General features: G+C 42.5%; 1 protein-coding gene across 1 annotated transcript; it reads right to left on the reverse strand.

Moving 5' to 3' along the window:
* Positions 1-318: 318 nt before the first annotated feature.
* CHRNA9 (cholinergic receptor nicotinic alpha 9 subunit) lies at positions 319-17,897 on the reverse strand. The gene is made up of 6 exons (XM_082390672.1): positions 16,542-17,897; positions 15,110-15,229; positions 14,678-14,823; positions 13,261-13,415; positions 4,422-4,954; positions 319-905 (listed from the first exon to the last, which is right to left on the reverse strand). The coding sequence occupies exons 1-6, from the start codon at positions 16,789-16,791 to the stop codon at positions 364-366; spliced, it is 1,746 nt and encodes a 581-aa protein (XP_082246798.1). The 5' UTR covers positions 16,792-17,897; the 3' UTR covers positions 319-363.
* Between the last annotated feature and the right edge of the window lie 2,139 nt (positions 17,898-20,036).

Genomic DNA, 20,036 nt, shown 5'->3' on the forward strand with positions numbered 1-20,036 from the left:
AGTTTCTTTTGTTTTGCTTTGAATTTTAAATGGAATGTCGTGTGCTTTTTTATCTGTACTGCTAAAGGAGAGAATAATTGTGTGATCTAGAAGCCAGACACCTACCACTCTGGTAGGTTATAAAAGGGGTCCTTCTCTATTTCCTCCGTTTTCCTGCCCTTGAAATTTTGGACCTCCTGCTTGATTTAACCTGACAGATAGCTATAATATTGATCTGAAGTTGAAAACAAAAAGTAAAGACAACATAAATCCTAATTTATATATATTTGTGTATATATAGATATAAGTATTTCTAATTTGGAAGAACATTAGAGTAGATCACAGGGGAATTTTATTGATTTATCCCCACACACCAAATGCTCACTAATCTGCTCTTGCTATGATCAAAATAGTCATCACAAACACCATAATAAAAAAAATCCACATGAAGAATCGGTCTATGACTTTTGCAACCTTTTTCCATTCGCTGCCCTTGGTATTGGTGGCCCTATGGTCTTTGAGGCATTTGGCAATGTATTCGATATTCCTCGTCAGCACTTTGTACTGTGCACAGTCACTGTCAACGTCCTGCGGGTTTTCACCCTGGTACCTCAAGTCATCCTTTAAGAGTTTGTTCATTTCCTTCTTTCTGGGAAGGTCTTTATTTCTGGTCGTCTTCAGATTAGCCTCTGGAAGGTTGCCATAAACCTTCGTGAGGTGGTCCTGCTCCCTGTCTTGGCGGGGGCTAAGGCAGCTCTCACCCACATCGTAGACAAACAAGATCCTAGACATGTATTTCAGGATGACTACCCTGGCCCAGTGTGGCACTGGCCGGGCCTCAGCCCCGCAGAAGTGGATATTCATCACCATGATGGTCAAGGCAGTGGAGGCTGTGATCAAGGCCATTGTGGCTATGTAGTATTTGCCTGGAAAATAACAACAACCAAGTTAGCGTAAAACTGTCCTTGTGTTTAGCTCAAAAAGAAACAAACACCTTTTCTAAGGAAGCTGTATACACTAATGGTTGCTATTATAGACTTTTGAATAAAACTGGTTTCAAATACCAGCTCTGTCACTCACTAGACTTGTGACCTAGAGCAAGTTATATAATTCTGGTAAGCCTCAGCTTCCTTCTTAATAAAATGACTATAATATTAGTATCTAACTCATAGGATTATGATGAGGCTTAACTGAGAAAATACAGGAAAAGTTTTCAGGACTGTCCCTTGCCCTGAGTTAAAAGGTTTGTAAATTTTTGCTGAGGTCATGTTGTGAAAAACTTCCACTTTCAGCAAACAAATAAATAAACAATGAATGATCTTGGTCAGTTCTCAGAATTGTCTTTGGACCTTGTTAATATGAAAGCTCATTACCACTGGGGAAGAAAGGAGACACTGTGTCACTATCAGTCTTTAACATGTGATTGCGTAAAGCAAATATTCATGAAAAAGGAAAATTAAGGAAGGAAACAATAAAGATGAGGGCACAAATTTCTGAAATGTAGAACAAAGAACCTAGAAGATGAACAAAACCAAAAGCAAGCTTTTTGAAAAGTGTAATAAAATTGATAAACCTTTGATGAGGCCACTTATGGAATAGAGGTGGGAGAAAGAAAGAAAAAGGGACGCAAAAGAAAAAAATAAGAGAATAGAAATTTAGAAAACAATAACATAATATTACAAATAGCTGTATGATAATACATTTGAAAACCTAGATGAAATTTCTACGAATATATAAGATGTCAAATTTAGTGTAAGAAGAAAGAACACTTGAATAGAAATAGGAATTAACCAAATACCTCTACCCACCCACCTTCCAAAAAGCTCTAGAGCCAAAAGGTTTTACAGGTGAGTTTCACCGTATTTTTAAGGAACAGATAACTCATATCTTATACAAGTTGTTCCAAAAATAGAAAAGAGGGAAAACTGCCTAGAAAATCTCATTTTATGAAGTAAATTCAGGCTTGGTTCCAAAAGTAGCAAGAAAGGAAATATTAAGGCCATTTCACTTATAGACACATTTGAGAAAGTCATATAAAAATCATTGGCTAACTAAATCCTATGGTGTCTTTAATTGATAATTCATCATGATAAAGAAGAGTTTAGTTCAACATCAGAAAACTGTAATATAATTCACTAACTTAATGGGGGAAAAGAAAAAACTCACACGATCATCTTAACAGTTGAAGGCAATGCATTTGATAATGATTATCATCTGTTTATTATTTGTTAAAAGCTTTGAGTAAACTAAAAATAAATGGACTCTTTCTTAACATTGTCAAGGCCGTGGGCCAAAAGCCTGGATCAAATGTTACACTTGATGCAGGAAACTTAAACACACTTCTATGAGATTGGAACTCTATTTCATAGGTGCTACAAATAACAAATTGTGACTATTAATAAAGTTCTCAAGATCTTTGTGCACCCTTCTGAAAAGGATACATTTCATATTATCACAGAAACAGAAAAAGTAATGCTTGTAAAATTCTTGAGACATGTTCTGAGACATCTTTCTTCAGAAATTGATCCAGCTTGCTTTTGAATCTTACTGCTAAAGAAGAGAGAGGGATCTGTCAATTGATCTTGCCTCAAACAGGGTTATTATTCGATGTTGTCACTGTCAATCATTTCTGCCTCAGAAGAGGTGATAAAAGTACCAATACACGTCTTCCTCCTTATTAGTGGTGGTGAGAAAGGAGAGAACCTTCTGTGTCTATTTATCAAAAAGGTGTACATGAGTGTGTGTGGGGGGGGGGGGCGGGGGAGGTGTTGCTGGGAGAGACGTAACAAGGAAGAGATCTCCAAACAGAGAAACCAATGTAGTAACGTCTAAATACTGGGTAATACTGGATACAGGAGAGGGTAAAAGGGCAGTACAATATCCCTTTTATATTGCTTTCTAAGTCTCCTGGTGTTCTGAAATTTCTCCTCATTGATTACATTAAAGAACTAAAAATTAGGTCTAGTTTCTGATTCTCATAAACGTCTATTACAACAGCAAGTCATTGAGATAGACGTATTGATGTGGGTGTTATCCTTGGTGGCAGGAAGTAGGTATTAAAGGTGTTAGGAGGGATCTCAGAGCGAGGGAGGTAAAGGAAAGGGGAAGCAGCGATGGCAGCCACAGTCTACACTCCTTCCCGTAGAGGGACATTTCATTATTGCAAACTTTTGAAAATGTGTTCTACTGAGAATCACATCAGATTCCCAAATCTTTCCCAAGATTGCTTAAAAAGAAAAACAACCTCTTTGGGTGTAGGAACCTGCATTTTTAACAAGCTCTCCCACGCCTACTCTACCCAGTAAAGGTTGAGAAGTATTCTATCAGGGGTAGACGGCAGGCTTAAAAATCCAGCTCATCATTTCCATCATGTTTATCACTCTTCCCAAGAAGAAATCCCTTGTGATGTGATAATAATAGTCACTTTTCTCTCAGTCCTCACCATATGCCAGGCTCTGTGTTAAGCAGTGGCACAATGAGGTAGCAATTACACAAATTTTGCAGATGAAGAAGTAGAGATTCAAAGATTAAGTAACTCGCTTAAGGCTGATCAAAGAATGAGTGAAGTCAGAGTTCAAACGCAGATTTCTTTGACTTCAAAATCAGGGTCTTAATCTATAAGCCAGTGGTTTTTAGACTTAAACAAAAAGCTCATCGAAATCACCTAGAAAGCTTTTTTTTTTTTTTTTTTTTGTGGGTATGTTTTTTTTTTTTTTTTTTTTTAAACAATGGTTTCATGAGCAGTGATGGGGGGCCTCTGTGTTTTGTTTTGTTTCTTTTTTTTAATTTATTTATTTTTATTTATTTATGGCTGTGTTGGGTTTTCGTTTCTGTGCGAGGGCTTTCTCTAGTTGCAGCAAGTGGGGACCACTCTTCATCGCGGTGCGCGGGCCTCTCACTATCGCGGCCTCTCTTGTTGTGGAGCACAGGCTCCAGATGCGCAGGCTCAGTAGTTGTGGCTCACGGGCCCAGTTGCTCCGCGGCATGTGGGATCTTCCCAGACCAGGGCTCGAACCCGTGTCCCCTGCATTGGCAGGCAGATTCTCAACCACTGCGCCACCAGGGAAGCCCTAGAAAGCTTTTAAAAACAGTTTGCCAGGCTTTACCCCCAGAGTTTCTAATTAAGTAGGTCTAGGGTGGGCCCTGAGAATTTGCATTTCTAAAATGATGCTAATGCCGTGGGTCCAGAGACCATACTGTGAGAACCACTGCTCTAAACCATATTGCTCTCATTCCTCTTTTGGGTAAACCTGGAGACAGCAAGACCAGCTTTGTTTCCAACAGCCACGTCTCTTTTCAGAGATGCCAACTGAAGACACCAAATGAAGTATGTGACAGCCTGTGCTGAGTCTGAAGTTGACGTCATTGTTAGGAGTTTAAAGATACAGATACAACCCCAGTTACCACAGTGCTGACTCAAAGTGTAAGACACTTGAACTCACCTATCAGAGGGACATTTTCTGAGGCTGGCATGATCTCTGCCACCATGAGCTGAAATACAGTCATGGCCAACAGTATGGTCACTCCCAGGGAGACCTTTTCCCCAGAGGCTGCTGGGAGATAAAAACTCAAGGGAGCCAGAAAAGATATGAGGACACATGGGATGAGGAGGTTGACGATATAGAAAGAGGACCGCCTCTTCAGAAGGAGAGTGAATGTCACATCCGGGTAAGGCTCAGGGCAGCAGCCATAGGAGATCACATTCTTCACAGCAGGCATGCCATGCACCTCCCACTCCACATCTTCGATGAAGTCGGAGAGGTCTCCGCTGTCCAGGGCATTGAATATGTCCACCTGATTGCCATTGTAGGTCCAGGAACCAAAGGTCAGGTTGCACTGCTGATTATCAAAGGGGAAGTAGGTGACATCCACCACACAGGAGCTTTTGGTGATGGCTGGTGCATCCCAGGTGATGAGCCCGTCATACCGCAGGACCACGTTGGTGTTCACAGGCTCAGAAGATTCATCATCAGCCCTGCAGGTCAGAGGAGGAAAATGAGAGCTGCTCGCCAGGACAACTCACCAAACTCCTTACCCCCGACAGCTCACCGCCCTGTGCCCATCACTTCAGTATCTGGGCAATGGATCACCATTCCTGTTACCCTGGCTTGAAAGTCTGGAATCAACTCTAATTTGCTCTTCTTCTCCATATCCTGTGAATAGTTAGGGCCGAGTTCTCTTGGATTCTTTCTTTAAAGCATCTCTGCTTTATGCCCCTTCCTTTCCATTCCCAGTGCCACTCTCTTGGTCCAGGTATAATGATTCAAACATCCAGACAAAAAGTAAACGAGGCTAAAATCTAACAAGGGGGGCTCTGCTTACCTGATTTTGTTAACTGTGGGCACAAGAATATTAAAGTAACTTTTTGTTGCTGTTGAAAGAGTTGTACATGTTTACTGTAGAACATTTGAAAAACACAGAGAAAAAATTATTCACCCATAATCTAAGAGATAATAATTTATTCTAGATATAACTTCTTTTTGCTTTATCATTTATGCCTGACATCTTGGGGGTACAGAATTTCTATTTCACTTTGGGGAACGACTCTTTCTCCATGACCATTGTAAAGCAGATGAAACAATGATCAAGGTTCCTCAGCCACCCTTGGCCAGGGGCTGGCTGTGTGACCCGAGCTAGATCCAAGTGATTCACTACCCCTGCAATTTAGATCTTAAGCAGAGTGACCCAAAGACCAAAAAGAGTCACACTGGTGATGGCTCCCTATAAAAGTCAATTAAATTTTTTTTTTTTTTAAAAAGCTCAATATTCCCCACTGTCTTGAACTGTAGAGTAGTCCTGGTTTGTCCTTTCCAAGGCCTGGTCATTGATTTTTTTCCCTTTAATTCAGTGAGCTGTACGATATCCTTCCAACAAATTCCTTTTGTCACAAGGTAGACAAAGTCAGTTTCTAATGCTTACAACCTTAACTGATATGTTTCTGTTAATATTTTAACGCACATTTTTCCAAGTGTTCCTTACAATTTTTTCCCTACAAAATATATTATGGCTAAATGTAATGTGGTTTGCTGAATTAGATTCTGGAACAGAAAAAGTACATTAGTGGAAAAACTGGTGAAGTCCAAATAAAGTCTGTAGTTTAGTTAATAGTATTGTATTAGTCTTGACAAATGTACTATGGTTACATAAGATGTAACATTAAGGGAAACTGGGTGAAGAATAAACAAGAACTCTGTACCATCTTTGCAACTTTTCTGTAAAATTATCTCAAAATAAAAAAGTTAATTTACAAAAAAAAATTGAGACAGTTTAAAAACATATGTGATCATCTGTTCATATTCTTTTGCAATTTATTTTTGTGGCTAAATGGTATTCAGTTACATTCCATTATAGAGATATGCCATAGTTATTTAACCAATTCACCTATTTTCAACATTATGGTTGTTTCCAGTTTTTACATTTACAAACAATGCCACAGTGAACATCTCTGCAGTCAAATTGTCGCGTTTATCCACTGACTCTTTCTTTAGGTTAAATTGCTAGAAGAGGGTGTGTTAGATAGAAGAACTGGCATGTTTTAAAAGTTTTTTTCCTACTTATTAAAATTTAGGTACCACAGTGTTAACTGTAATGGTCTGATTAGGTCCACTCTAATCAGAGCATTACAGCTGAATTGTGGCACTCGATTTTTAATGGAGGTCTAGAGAGGGGATCTTTAACGTGGTCTTGTGAAGAGAACAAAATGAATATTTTGAAAATGCCTGAACCCACCCTCTGTAACAATGAGAAATATATATAGTTAGCTATACGAGAAGTGAGAACTGGAGGATGGGAACTCACCCATCCTATCTTCCTTGGTGTAAGAGATCTCGGGGTCAGAGAATCTATCTGGAGCTAGAACAATTGTATTAGTCATGGTCCCTGCAGAAAGTGGATGGCCCACTCAAATTAGATAATTTGAGGAGTGTTTAATGCAGGGACTATTTACAAAGGTATGGATAAGGTGTAGGGCAACCACTCCAGGGCTAGCAACAGCAGAGCTATTACCATTCCTGGGCCCGAAAAGGTGAAGGGAAGGTGCAATTACCAAGACCTGGAAGGAAAGACTTGCATAAGAGGGTCACCTTGATAGGAGTTATACCTTTCTGTCAAGGGACACAGAAAGCCAAAGAAAATAACTCTATAGGAAGAGAGCAAGGGAATACATGCCCTAACCTCACTCCCTTTTCTCCTTCCAATTGCTCACTTGTGCTTCTCATTGGCCCAACCCAACCAGAAGCCAGAGGGCAAAGGAGCCCACTGTCTGAAAACATCACCCCAGCTACTCAGGAGGAGTTTAAAGACATTACTATTTAATTACTTCATGACCAATATCTTGTTTTATCTTCCTGGTTTCTCTGATCACATCTTTTTACAGCTCAGCTCTTGCACTGGTTTCCTATGGCCGACCAAATACTTCCAAACCTCCTAAGCTCAGTGTCCTAGATGTTCCATGATCTACTCCCATCCCACTTTGTAGCCTCCTACTGGTCTCTGATGTCTCCCACTGGTCTCCTTCACTCGCACACCACAAATCAAGGCTGAAACCCTAACAGATCCTGTGAATGTCTCTCCTTTACTCAAACTCTTTCTTCTATCTATAATACCCGCCCCACTTTCTGCAAGTATAAATCTAATACATCCTTCAAGACAGCTCAGATGCCCACACCTCTGAGAAGCCCCGCCTGCCCCTCCAGTCTGATGAAATCCCTTCACCTTTGAAGGGCTCTGGCACTTTATTTCTGTGTTATGAGGGGCTTACATTTTACATTCATTCCTTATTGGACTGTTCATTGAGGTCAGAGACTGAGTCTTAAAATCCTAACCCCTCAACACATGACTGAATGCCTTGCACAGAAGAAGGATTTAACAAAGAAAGGTAAGTGGGTAGGTAAGTGGGTTGATTGAATCAGTACGGCTCATTCTCCTTTAGAAAGTAGCAATGACATCACAGAAATATCACAGAGAGATTTGGGTTAAAATCTTGGTCAGGTTTTGTAACCTTGAGCAAGTAACATTTCTATCACCCACCTGTAAAAGTAGAGGTTATAATACCTTAAAGTTTCTTTTTAAATGTTATATTAAGGAAATAATTAATCTATTAATTTCTTATTGCTGCTGTAAAAAATTACCATAAACCAAGTGTCCTAAAATAATACAAATTTAGCATCTCTACAGTTTTAGAGATCAAAAATCTGAAAATGAAGGTTTAGGCAGGGCTGCATTCTTTCCAGAGGCTCTAAAGGAGAGTCCATTTCCTTGCCTTTTCCAGCTTCTAGAGGCTGCCTGCGTTCTTTGGTTTAGGGCTCCTTCCTTCCATCACTCTGATCTCTGCTTCCTTTGTGGCATCTGACCCTCCCACCTCTCTCTCTTATAAGGACTTGTAAGATTGTTTCCATTGGCCCCAGCAGGGTAATCTCCTCTCAGATCCTTAACTTAATCACACCTGCAAAGTCCCTTTTGCCATGTAAGGTGACATACTCACAGACTTCAGGGATTGGGATGGGGACACTCTGAGGGCAATTATTTTGTCTACCACACTATGTAGAGCCCCAATTCACTGCCTGACACATAGTAAGTGTCTAATACATATGAGTTTCTTCTCTTTCCCTTCCCTCTGTTTCTAACTGGGTTCCATTTTCCCAACTAGAAAATGAAAAAAATTACAGGGACAAAATTTCAAAATGGAGGTCGAGAGGGCAGCGTTCAATAATATGACCCTAAGAGATTATTTAAATTGTTTTCCTCTTATCTTCCCTTTCCTCCAACACTTAGTGCCCTTCAGGCAGTCCCTTCTCCCCTGATCAAAGACTGAGCTGACTTCAGCTTCGCACTTGAGCAGAAAGACCTTTCCCAGCAGGGGCTGTAAGAAGCCAGATCCCCAGAACTGGAGAAGTGTGGGCTGGTGAAGGAGAGAACAGTGAGAATCAGCCAGTTTTTCTGGTACCAGACAGTGCCTGGAACCTCGACATAGGCTTGTCTCTTTACTCAGTCCCACAATCCACCCCTTTTCCCATCTCCAATGTCTCCGTCTTTCATGTGTTCCCCCTTATCTTCCCTTCCACGTCAAAAAGAAGTCCCTCTCGGGCTTCCCTGGTGGCGCAGTGGTTAAGAATCCACCTGCCAATGCAGGGGACACGGGTTCGAGCCCTGGTCCAGGAAGATCCCACATGCCACGGAGCAACTAAGCCCGGGCACCACAACTACTGAGCCTGCTCTCTAGAGCCTGTGAGCCACAACTGCTGAGCCCGCATGCCACAACTACTGAAGCCTGTGCGCCTACAGCCCGTGCTCTGCAACAAGAGAAGCCACCGCAATGAAAAGCCCACGCACCACAATGAAGACCCAACGCAGCCAAAAATAAATAAATAAATAAATTTATTAAAAAAAAAAAAAAAAGAAGTCTCTCTCTTTCTTTTCAAGGCTAACTTCTCTTCTTGTACTGTGACTTCTTTCCTTCCAAGTCTCTTTCAGGATTTCACCTCTCTTGGTCTCTCTTATTCTCTCTGGCTCCTCTAATCCCTTCCCAACTCTGTTCCCAAGTCTCCCTACCAACTTCCCTTCCTCTCAGGCCCCTCCCACCTCTCTCCTCTCTTTCTGCACACGCTCTCAAGAGTAATTGATGCATGCTGCTTTCACTTCACCATCTTGCTTGTATTCTTGCAATTTGGCTTCTTCCCAACTTTCAAAGTGTGCTCTTTCAAAGGTCACTCATAACTTGCAAATGGGCAAATCTAAAGACTCTTCTAAGAGTCTGTCAACCCTTCCCAAGCACTTCACGCTGTGAGTTGTTCCTAGACATCCTTTCTTCCCTTGGTTTCTATGAGGCAATTCTCTCAGTTCTCCTTCTACCCCTTTAACCATTTCTTCTGAATGTTCTCCGTAAATTTCTTCAATGAAGAAATTCTCCAACTTTATCCTCAGCTATTTTCTTTCCCTCCTTGAGCAGTTCTATAAGGGCTTAAAGGGCTTTTGATAGCTCTAGCCATGACCTTCTTTCCAGGCTTAAAACTTGCCTTTGCAATCTCTTTGTTGTTTGTCTCCTCTGTTCCTTTGGTCTCCCAAACTGAACAGGTCTCACACCAAGCTCATCATCTTTTTCTCCAAACCTGTTCCTCTTCTGCCTCCTTTATATCCAATCTCATCTTTTTTTTTTCTTTTTAAGGAGCTTTATTGATGTATGATTGGCATACAATAAATTACATACATTTAAAGTATACAATTTGATAAAATTTGACATATGTATATCCAATCTCATCTTACAATTTTTCCATCCTTTCAATTCTCTAAGCTACTTAAGCAGAACTTAAAGCTAAATTGTAGACAAATCTTTCTGAGTACAACAGGGTACCCAATTTCTCACTAGGTCTAAAATCCAAGTATTAAACCGGTCCATTAAAATCCAACCATTAAAACTCTCTCATAATCAACACACTTCTGAAATTTCTGTAATCCACTCTTTACCTAATCTAAAAATGTCAGGAATCCTTGCACCCTCTTATACTAACCATTATATTGGCCATATACCTATACTAAACAACCTCACCAGAACTTTGAGCCCCAATTTACTTATTCCTTTACTGACTTGGTAACAGCCAATATCTGCTTGAGTCATTATATTGTTAAAGAGCTCACTACCTCTTGGGAAAATTCATTATTCAAATTATTAGTTATTTTTTTAAAATTGCATTAAAATGCAATTTAAAAACCCTTTAACTTCTACTCATTGTTTTGGGTTTTGTCCTCTGGAGGAATTTTCTCTTTTTCTCTACCTTATTTTTCCTATGATTGCCTATGACAGCCATCAAGTCTTCCTAAGGACCTCTCTCTTCCAAACTAAGCATCAATAAATTTGACTGCTCCTCCTATGAAATAGCTTCCAGCCCCAGGACCATCCTGATCACTCCTCAGCAAGTCTAACCCATGGATTCAGGCACCAATGGTGAATCTAGATGTTAAGCATCTTCCTGCCCAAACTATCTTTGTCACACATGACTGGATCACCTGCCTTATACCCCTCTTTATTCTCCCTACCACCACTCAGGAAGCCCATTTTGTGGTCTACAAGTTTCTGTACCAGTTTCTGAGAAGTATTTATATTATATCAGGGAGCAGAAGATTCTGCAGGTCCAGGGATTCAGTTAGAAGGACCAGGGTCAGGGTCCTTCCTGGGGACCCCAAATGACTGGGGTCCCTCCTTTGCCTGATCCTCTAACTCTCTTCTATTCTCATTTCAGTTGTTTAAAGGAATGCAAATGACATCCAACCATAAGTACATTTAGGGTTTCCTCTGAATAGTAAAACTCTGATGTTACTGAGAAGGAGAACACACAGGAAAATAGAGGATCCAAAACAGAACTGTCCATGATAGGAGGGGAAAAAAGACTAAAGAGTCAATCCAGAGGAAAAGAAAAGAGTTGATGAATCAGTGTGGTGAAAAGGGTCTGTGTGTGTAAGAAAAGGGGACCAGAACTCACACTTCTCAAAGCCAGCGATCTGGGGGGGAAAGGACGGAGAACGGGGACAAAATTTACCAAAGCCACAGCAGGTTTGTGTGAGCTCATGAGTGCATAACTGGCTTCTCTGATAAAGCGGGACTGGGGTAGGCTTAACTTAGGTCATGCCAGCTCGGAAAGAAGTGTTTCAGTAAGAGCTGGGCACTGCTTCAGTCAATCAAAGCAGGAGGAAAAGGAGAACCAGCATTCTGTTTTTCTCCAGGGAGAATTTTGAACTTATAGAATGCTGTAATTGTTCTATGTAAAGTGTATCCTCTGATTACTCTCCTGCACCCTGTGCGTGGGACAAGGTAACGGACATCCTGGCTCATTCTCTTGCCTGCTATGTACGTGTATGTGTGCGTCTGTGTGTTGAGGGGGGTGTGAACCAGAGGAATAAAGCACCAGCACTTGGATGTGATCTTGCTTGGGAAGGGGTATGGAAGAGTCGCCATTCCAGAGTGGGGAGTGCACAGCAGCATCAGGGCTATGATTCATGAGGTCATGACCCTTGGACAAGCTCTCTGAGACTAAACTCCAGGCTGCAACCTACCAGTTGCTTCTTGAAGGGAAACTCACGTCCAATAGAAGGCTGAGCCCTCAGGAGAGTCCCCCCTGAGCTGCTCCTCATTCATATTGCTCTGCTCAAAGAGGAACCTTTCCCAACCCTGAGAAACTTGAGTTCCAGAATAAAAAGAGAGAGAGGAGCCCCTTTGACAACAGGTGGAGCGCCTGGACCTGAGTTGAGACAGCTATCTGGCTCCTTCTCAAAGTGGGATCCGTGGAACAGCAGCATTACCATCTGGAGCTTATAGAAATGCAGAACGTCAAACGCTACCCCACACCTCCTGAATCAGAATCTGTACTTTAGCAAGTTCCTCAGATGATTCGTGTACACTTTGCAGTTTGAGAAACTTAAACCTTACCTACCCACTCACCAAGGCCCCTTGCTCTCGGACCAGGAAAAGGCCAACTGGTGATCTTATGATCTAGTTCATCTTCCACTCCATACAAAGTCCAAATTCCATAGGCCAGCTTCTAGCAGGCCCGTTCTGATTTAATCTTAATAGTATCATGTATTTTTGATACATGATCTTAGACAAGGGAGCACCACTGTTAAGGGGTGAATTGCATCTGTGAAAACGTCGTATGTTGAAATCCTAGCCCCTGGCACTTCAGAATGTGACCTAATTTGGAACAGGGTCATTGCAGATGTAATTAGTTTAGAAGAGGTCATACTGGTGTGGTGTAAACACCTAATTCAACAAGACTGGTGTCCTTATACAAGGGAAAATATGGACACAGACAACACACAGGGAGAACACCATGTGAAGAAGAAGGCAGAGATTGTGTGATGCTTCTACAAGTCAAGAAACTGAACATTGCCAGCAACCACCCGAGAAGCTAGGGGAGAGACAGGGAACAGTCTTCCTCACAGCCCTCAGAAGGAACCAACCTTACCAGTACCTTTACCTTGCACTTCTAGCCTCCAGAACTGTGAGACAATAAATTTTTGTCGTTTAAGCCACCCAGTATGTGCTACTTTGTTACAGTAGCCCTAGAAAACTAACACGGCTTCTAATACAGTTTCTCATCTGAAAAGGGGGCCGTAACTCTAAGATTTTATGACCTATTGTTTTATTATCTGAGGTTTTATGACCTTCACTTCAGGGACTAGGAACATGAATAGACTTAACTTCATGCATGTTTTAAACATTCCTTTTCCATTATGTTTACTTTCTGTTACATCAATAAATTCATTCCTGAGAAACTACTGACTTGCACTTACTTGTTATACAGGACAATATCCGGCCTCCACACCAGGTCGCTGGGGATCCTGATGGAGTCCAGTCCATCATACTGGTCTCGATCCCACGTGAGATACGCATCGTGCCAGATTTGGCGGATCCACAAATAGGCAGTCAGAATTTGATTTCTTTCATCCTGCACAATGAACCCAGATATAACGTTATCCCATCAACACCTCAACCGAATGCACTTATCTCTAGAACACTCATCTTCAAAACAGGAATTCCAAGAGCACTAGTCTATTTCCAATAAGTGAGTGAGAATTTTTCCAGTCTATCCCCTTGATTGACTGCCAGGGTCATGTTTTTTTCTGTGATTTAGTGTTCGGAATGTAAAGTGGACAAATATTTAAATCATCAGACCTCTGCATGGATCAACTGCCCAAATTTCTCTGAAAATGGATCAACTGATGATTCTTTTGAATGAAAAAGTCGGCAAACATCGATAATGTACCAAAGAAAAGTCTTTCAATTTTCATAACTTCGTGTAATTAAACACATATAAGCATTATATAAGGTAAGTCATCTTAAAACACCAGCTTTTGGGCTCCCCTGGTGGCGCAGTGGTTAAGAATCTGCCTGCCAATGCAGGGGACACGGGTTCGAGCCCTGGTCTGGGAAGATTCCACATGCCGTGGAGCAACTAAGCCCGTGCGCCACAACTACTGAGCCTGCGCTCTAGAGCCCACGAGCCACAACTACTGAAGCCCGCGCGCCTAGAGCCCGTGCTCCGCAACAAGAGAAGCCACCGCAATGAGAAGCCTGTGCCCCCGAAAGAAGAGTAGCCACCGCTCGCGGCAACTAGAGAAAACCCACGCTCAGCAACGAAGACCCAATGCAGCCAAAAATAAATTAATTAATTTTTTTAAAAAACACCACCTTTTAAAAAATGGGGATAAAATTCACATTACATGAAACTCACCACTTTAACCACTTTAAAGTGTATAGTTCAGCGACTTTCAGTTTATTCACAATGTTGTGGAACCATCACCATTCTCTACTTCCAGAACATTTTGTCACCCCGAAAGAGAAAGCCTATGACCGTCAAGCAGTCTATCACTATTCCCCCATCATTCCCGCAGCCCCTGGCAATTACTACTCTGCTTTCTGTCTCTATGTTTTTGCTGATTTTGCACATTTCATAGAGATGGAACATGTAATGTGTAACCAACTTTCTTTAGATGATCTAAAACTGTTAGTGTTAATGGCCAGGATTAGGTAATTTAGTGAAATTAATTTTGTAGAAAGCTTTCTTCCCCTGGAGTTCCCTTCTCCCATCAGCTTGCACACACAGCTCTCTATTCTCACTTTCTCTCAAATTCCCAGTTCAGACATTCCCTTTGGAAAGCACTGTTAGTTTCATTCTAAACATTTCAGAGTTACCACTATGTTACTCACCATATCCTTAATCTGAGAAAGTGTAATCTGGAGCGTGACATTCAGGACTTTATCTGTATCCTCTACTGGACGAAGAGCATTGGAATAATCTTCAAAAATGTCATTAAACAACTTCTGAGCATATTTTCCATCTGCTGTTTCTCCAGCTGCTCAAAAGAGGGACCTGATCAACCTTCAGTGTCGTGTATATTTCAAGGCAAAGAACAGCAGTCCAAGGACTAGCGTTGGGGATAATCTAGCATCAGCTAGGGACAAGCTCTAGGTCAATGGGAGTTATTTTTCTGGCACACCCTACAGGATTAGTATGAGTCGGTAAGAAGACGAAGTACTTCCTTGCAGTTAGAACATTTGTTCTTTTTCCTGGCCCACCCTAAAACCCAAAGAAGTGGCCCCAGATGAGCGACAATGGTTACACGCCCACCAGCCTCTTACCTCTCAGTCTGGAGGCAGCAAAGTAAATCCAGCAAAAGGAGATGCAGAAGTGGGGCCAGTTCATCTTTTTCCTAAGCCTCTGTAAATTCCCAGCCAGGCAGTGAAGTCTTCCAGCTCTCTCTGTGAATGGGAAGGGTCTGGTCACAAAGCACCCACTCTGCCGCTGTCTCTGCACAGCAGAGAGCCCAGGCTTGCAGTGCACGGAGGGCCCTAGGTCCTGAGATCCCTCCCCATTGGTAATCTGAGACTGGCAGCTCCAGTAGCTGAGAAGTCAGGAGCCCCAGGTGGGTTAGGTCAGGCAGTGCTGTTCTGGGGGCGCCACGCTGGTTGAGCATCCCTAGCTACCTTCAGCAGGAATATCCAGACCAAACTTTCAGGGGAAGAGAGGTAGGAGTCCGACACTCCCTGAGATTCCACCTAAGCAGACAGGACACTTTCTACACCTGCAGCAAGAAGATTCAGCTGGGGACTAAGGAAAGCTGAACTGACCCAGCCATGGGACAGCCATCTGGAAAGGCCCTATGCACTTTGAGTGGCTTTTGAAGAGGGAAAGAGAAGCAGTTCCACAGTCTCCAGAATAAACTGGCATTTGGGTTTCTTCTCTGCTTCTCACCACTCATTCAGTTGTCCCACTGAGCACAGATCTTGTACAGGAAGGGGTGTGTGTGTGTGTGTGTGTGTGTATGCCGGTGGATGGGGGGCAGAAGAGCATTCACTTGCTTCAGAAGCAGCAGCACTATGATTTGGATTAGGAGTGGAAGACCTAGGTTTGACTGCCAGCCCAAACCCTCCCTCATAATACAGAGCTTTCCTGAACTAGAAACTGAGAAAATAATATTCCCTGTCTCCCAGAGCTACTGGGATACTGTATAGAGAAGCACTTTGTAAATTGTAAAGCACGATGTAAATGTTAGTAATTTTCACCTCTGGTCAGCTTTGCAGATACAGAATTTCTATATTTACCAAGTCACCCAGTGTTTACTAGCTCTTAAAAAAAAAAAAAAAAAAGGTCCAAAGGCTAACCAAATCAGCACGAAAATGATTCATAACTAATGATGATATTACTAAGGATGCTTTGCATTTGAATGCTACTTCTTATAATTTCAGTCATTTCTCATACGTGATCTAATTTTGCTCACACAAAAGAATGTCAGTTTCCAGTTGCCACAGCCTGTCCCTTCTCTTGCCTGGGGAAACTGCCTTGGGAAACCAAATTAAGATCATTCAGTTGCCTGGAATAGGAGCAAGGAAATTGGAGAGCTGTACTTCATCAAGTTACAGCCCTCTGATGAGTCACCCTCTCCCTCTTCAGGAATATATCCTCCGAATGGAACAGACACTCAAGCCATCAGCTAACTGCGTTTCCTAATCACCTATGCCCTTGTGTTGATTGTGAAGACGTTATTTTTCTGACGCCCTGAGTCTGACTCACTCATCAAATGACACAGTTCCCGGTGCCCACGCACAGGCCTCCCTCCTCCAAAAAGCCATCGGCTCTGGAATCTCAGAGGCTGAAGGTCCTTTTGAAATTGAGTTGAAGGCCTCATTTTCTCCCGAGGAAACTGAAGTCTAGAGATTCGAATGGCTTCCTTCCAGCAGCACTTGGCCGGAGACAGACTCCAAGCCACCCCACCCCAGCCCAGTGTGCTCCCCACGCTAACCCAGCCTCTCCTCCTGCTCATGGTGAGAGACGCTCTGTCTTATGTGTCTTTGATGCCTCATATCACTGAGAACAGCCCCTGGGAATAAGTGCTCAGTGAACACGTGGTGTTAGCTACTGCAGCTGCTGCTTGAAACCTGCCTCGAAAGTAATCATCTCTGGTAGTCTGATTGCTTTTGATTAACTCAGTTCATTCAGTTGGTCACTTGAAATTTAAATAAAAAATGGTAACACTTGATGCTCACCTGTCAATGTTAACACAAACCAAATTAAACCAATACTTTTGAGGGGGATATTCTGCCTTTTAGGGCAAAGACGTTAATGACTAGAAAGCAAACTCCTCTCAAATTCATTCTAAAAACAACCACTAGGTGTTTTCCCTGGGACCTGTGCACTTTTACCCAATCACTGTTTCCCTTAGCTCCAAAACACACCAAAAAACAAAAACAAAAACAAAAACAGAGAGAGAGAGACCTTTAACATAGTGGTCCTGTAGCTTGTAGGAAACTAATGGAAGAAGTAATCCGTTGAGTTCACCACTTAGAGTTCAATAAGGCTAAAAAACAGGCAGATATGCTTTAGACTGATTTTCTAAAATATGGGTTCAGACAATGAAAATAATCTGAATAAACCTCAGCCATCTAGAAATTTGGAACCTCCAGAGTACACCCTATTTCCTGAGAGCCCATTAACAGGAATGGTCATATCTGTTGGCATATTAATTCAGGTTCACAGAGCCCTAAACTATTTAAGTTGGGAAGTTCATGATATTCATGCCAGCAGCTACCTTTCCCCAGCTCGTGGGTAGAAATTCTGAGCAGCATTTCACCACAGTTTGTGTAGTGTCACCATCTGAGGGAATATACTCTGGCCAGAAAAAAGGGACCCACAATTCAGAAAATTTCTAGAGAGCACAATAACCCTTTCAATGTCTGCACCTTTTGAGAAGCAGCCTTCCTTGCCACAATAAAAGATTCCAGCCATTTCAGAGTCGCTGGGAGCCAAATCCTCCTCTATGGACCAATCTTGAGGGACTTGTCTATTCCCAAAATATAATATTAGGCTATTAGAGACATTCTGTAAGATCTTAGTATTTTTTAAACACAATTTTTATTGTATAAGAAATACATGTTTAGTGTAGCAAGATTAGAAAGTATAGAAAAGCACAATGAAGGAAAAGAAAGGTCACCCAGAAGAATCCAACCAGGCAGAGACAGACAGTGTTCATGCGGCAGCCGCCTTTTTCAACGGCCACGGAACTGTGTTGTCATGTCCTGTGAGATCTGGAGGGACCCAGGTCAGTAGCAGAACGCTGCCTCACTCCATGCAGATCATGAGTACAAAGAAGCGCAGAGGGTGCTTCTAAATACTCCTTTCCTGTTCTCATGGTGTTGCATTGTACTTCACGCAGGATCTACCTTGAATGGGCTCCCATGCTTTCCTACCTTCTCCCTCCCTCAGGGTCCCAGCTCAACCCTTTTTGGCTGAAGCTGCTGAGAACCCTTTGCCCATCGAGGTCATGCCTTCTGGGGGCAGCCCTGGCTCCATTCCAGGAGAAGGATGGCAGTGCTTCTGCTGTTTGGAATAGAGCTCCTGCCTGACAGAGAATCCTAGTGAAATTTTTGCCAAAAGACCCTCTCCCCTGGGGCTTCCCTGGTGGCGCAGTGGTTGAGAGTCTGCCTGCCAATGCAGGGGACACGGGTTCGAGCCCTGGTCTGGGAGGATCCCACATGCCGCGGAGCAACTGGGCCCGTGAGCCACAACTACTGAGCCTGCGCGTCTGGAGCTTGTGCTCCACAACAAGAGAGGCCGCGATAGTGAGAGGCCCGCGCACCGCGATGAAGAGTGGTCCCCACTTGCCGCAACTGGAGAAAGCCCTCGCACAGAAACGAAGACCCAACACAGCCAAAAATAAATAAATTAAAAAAAAAAAAAAAAAAAGACCCTCTCCCCAGTAGCAGAGGGGGAGGGAGGGGGAAAGACAAAGGAGTGAAGAGCACACATACCTTCATTCTGTTACATGTATTTTTTAGCAAAAGTCAAACATAATGCTTTGTAAAGGATTTCCCCCCTACAAATTAATATGGCATGGATATTTTCTCCATTTCATTAAGTCTAGAATCAGAATATTTTTAACCCTTGAAAAGCTCATGGAGACCATCTAGCTGATCTCCCTCGTTTTACAGATGAAAAGTCTGAGGTCCACCCAGAGAGGGGGTAGACAGGACAGGATGACAACTCCACTGAGAGCCAAGCCAGAGACCCTCAGCCTCCCTAGGAGCCCATGCTCTTAGCAGAGGAGAGCTGTCCTGGGTGCTCAGAGCTGGGGCACCTGCTAACCAATGCCTCCCAACTCACTGAAATCTCAGGAGGTTCCCCGATGGGCCTCTGAGGCCCTATTTCACGTTACTTTCTAATGGACTCATCCTGGGCATGTGTCTCGAAATTAAAAAATCAGAGCTTTTTTAAAGGAGTAATCTCCAAATTCTTTTACCATGCACCCAGGTTTGGGATAAGGGTTGGTAGCTAAGATGTCAAATCATGCCAGAAGGGTTACTACCCACTGAGGCTATACTCTCTGAACATTTTCCAGTTTGTTTTGTCTTTGTTTTCATAATCAAGAAAAGCAGTATAAAGTAGAATTTAAGAACATAAACTCTGGAGTCAAACTGCTTGGATTCAAGCCTTCCTGCCACTTCCTAGCTGTGTAACTCTGGACAGATTACTTAACCTCTCTGTGCCTCTGTTTCTCCATCTATAAAATGGGAACAATTATAATAGTATCTGCCTCTTAGGGTTGTTTTGAGAACTAAATGAGTTAACATACGTGAAACCCTTGAAACCAAGCGGTACTTTTCAGGGCCTGCCCAGGGATAGACGCTCCCCCGCTATGTCCCTGCCTCTTGTTTGTAGAAAAGCTATAGCCTCCTAGGCCTTCCATGAGTTCCAAAGAGCAAATTTAATGAGAGAAGTGAGAAAATGAGGAAAAAAAGGAAAGAAATCAAGCAAGACAAAGTTTAGCCATAAAACAAAGTCAAGGATCTTTAGTTCCTCCTCAAGGGCTATAGGTAACATCCTGAGCCATATCTCTGAGTTGTTTTGCAGGTACTAAAACCTCTACCAGGAGGAAGACATTAACTGCATGCTGACCACCAGCACATAGACCCCAGACTGGTTGGAAACGGAAGGCTGATGATGTTGACTTCTGAAATACCACCCAGTTACCTCACCACCAACCAATCAGAAAACTGTCCATGAGCTGATTAG

This window comes from Balaenoptera borealis, assembly GCF_965194805.1.
Source record: "Balaenoptera borealis genome assembly, chromosome: 4".
NCBI classification, from domain to species: domain Eukaryota; kingdom Metazoa; phylum Chordata; class Mammalia; order Artiodactyla; family Balaenopteridae; genus Balaenoptera; species Balaenoptera borealis.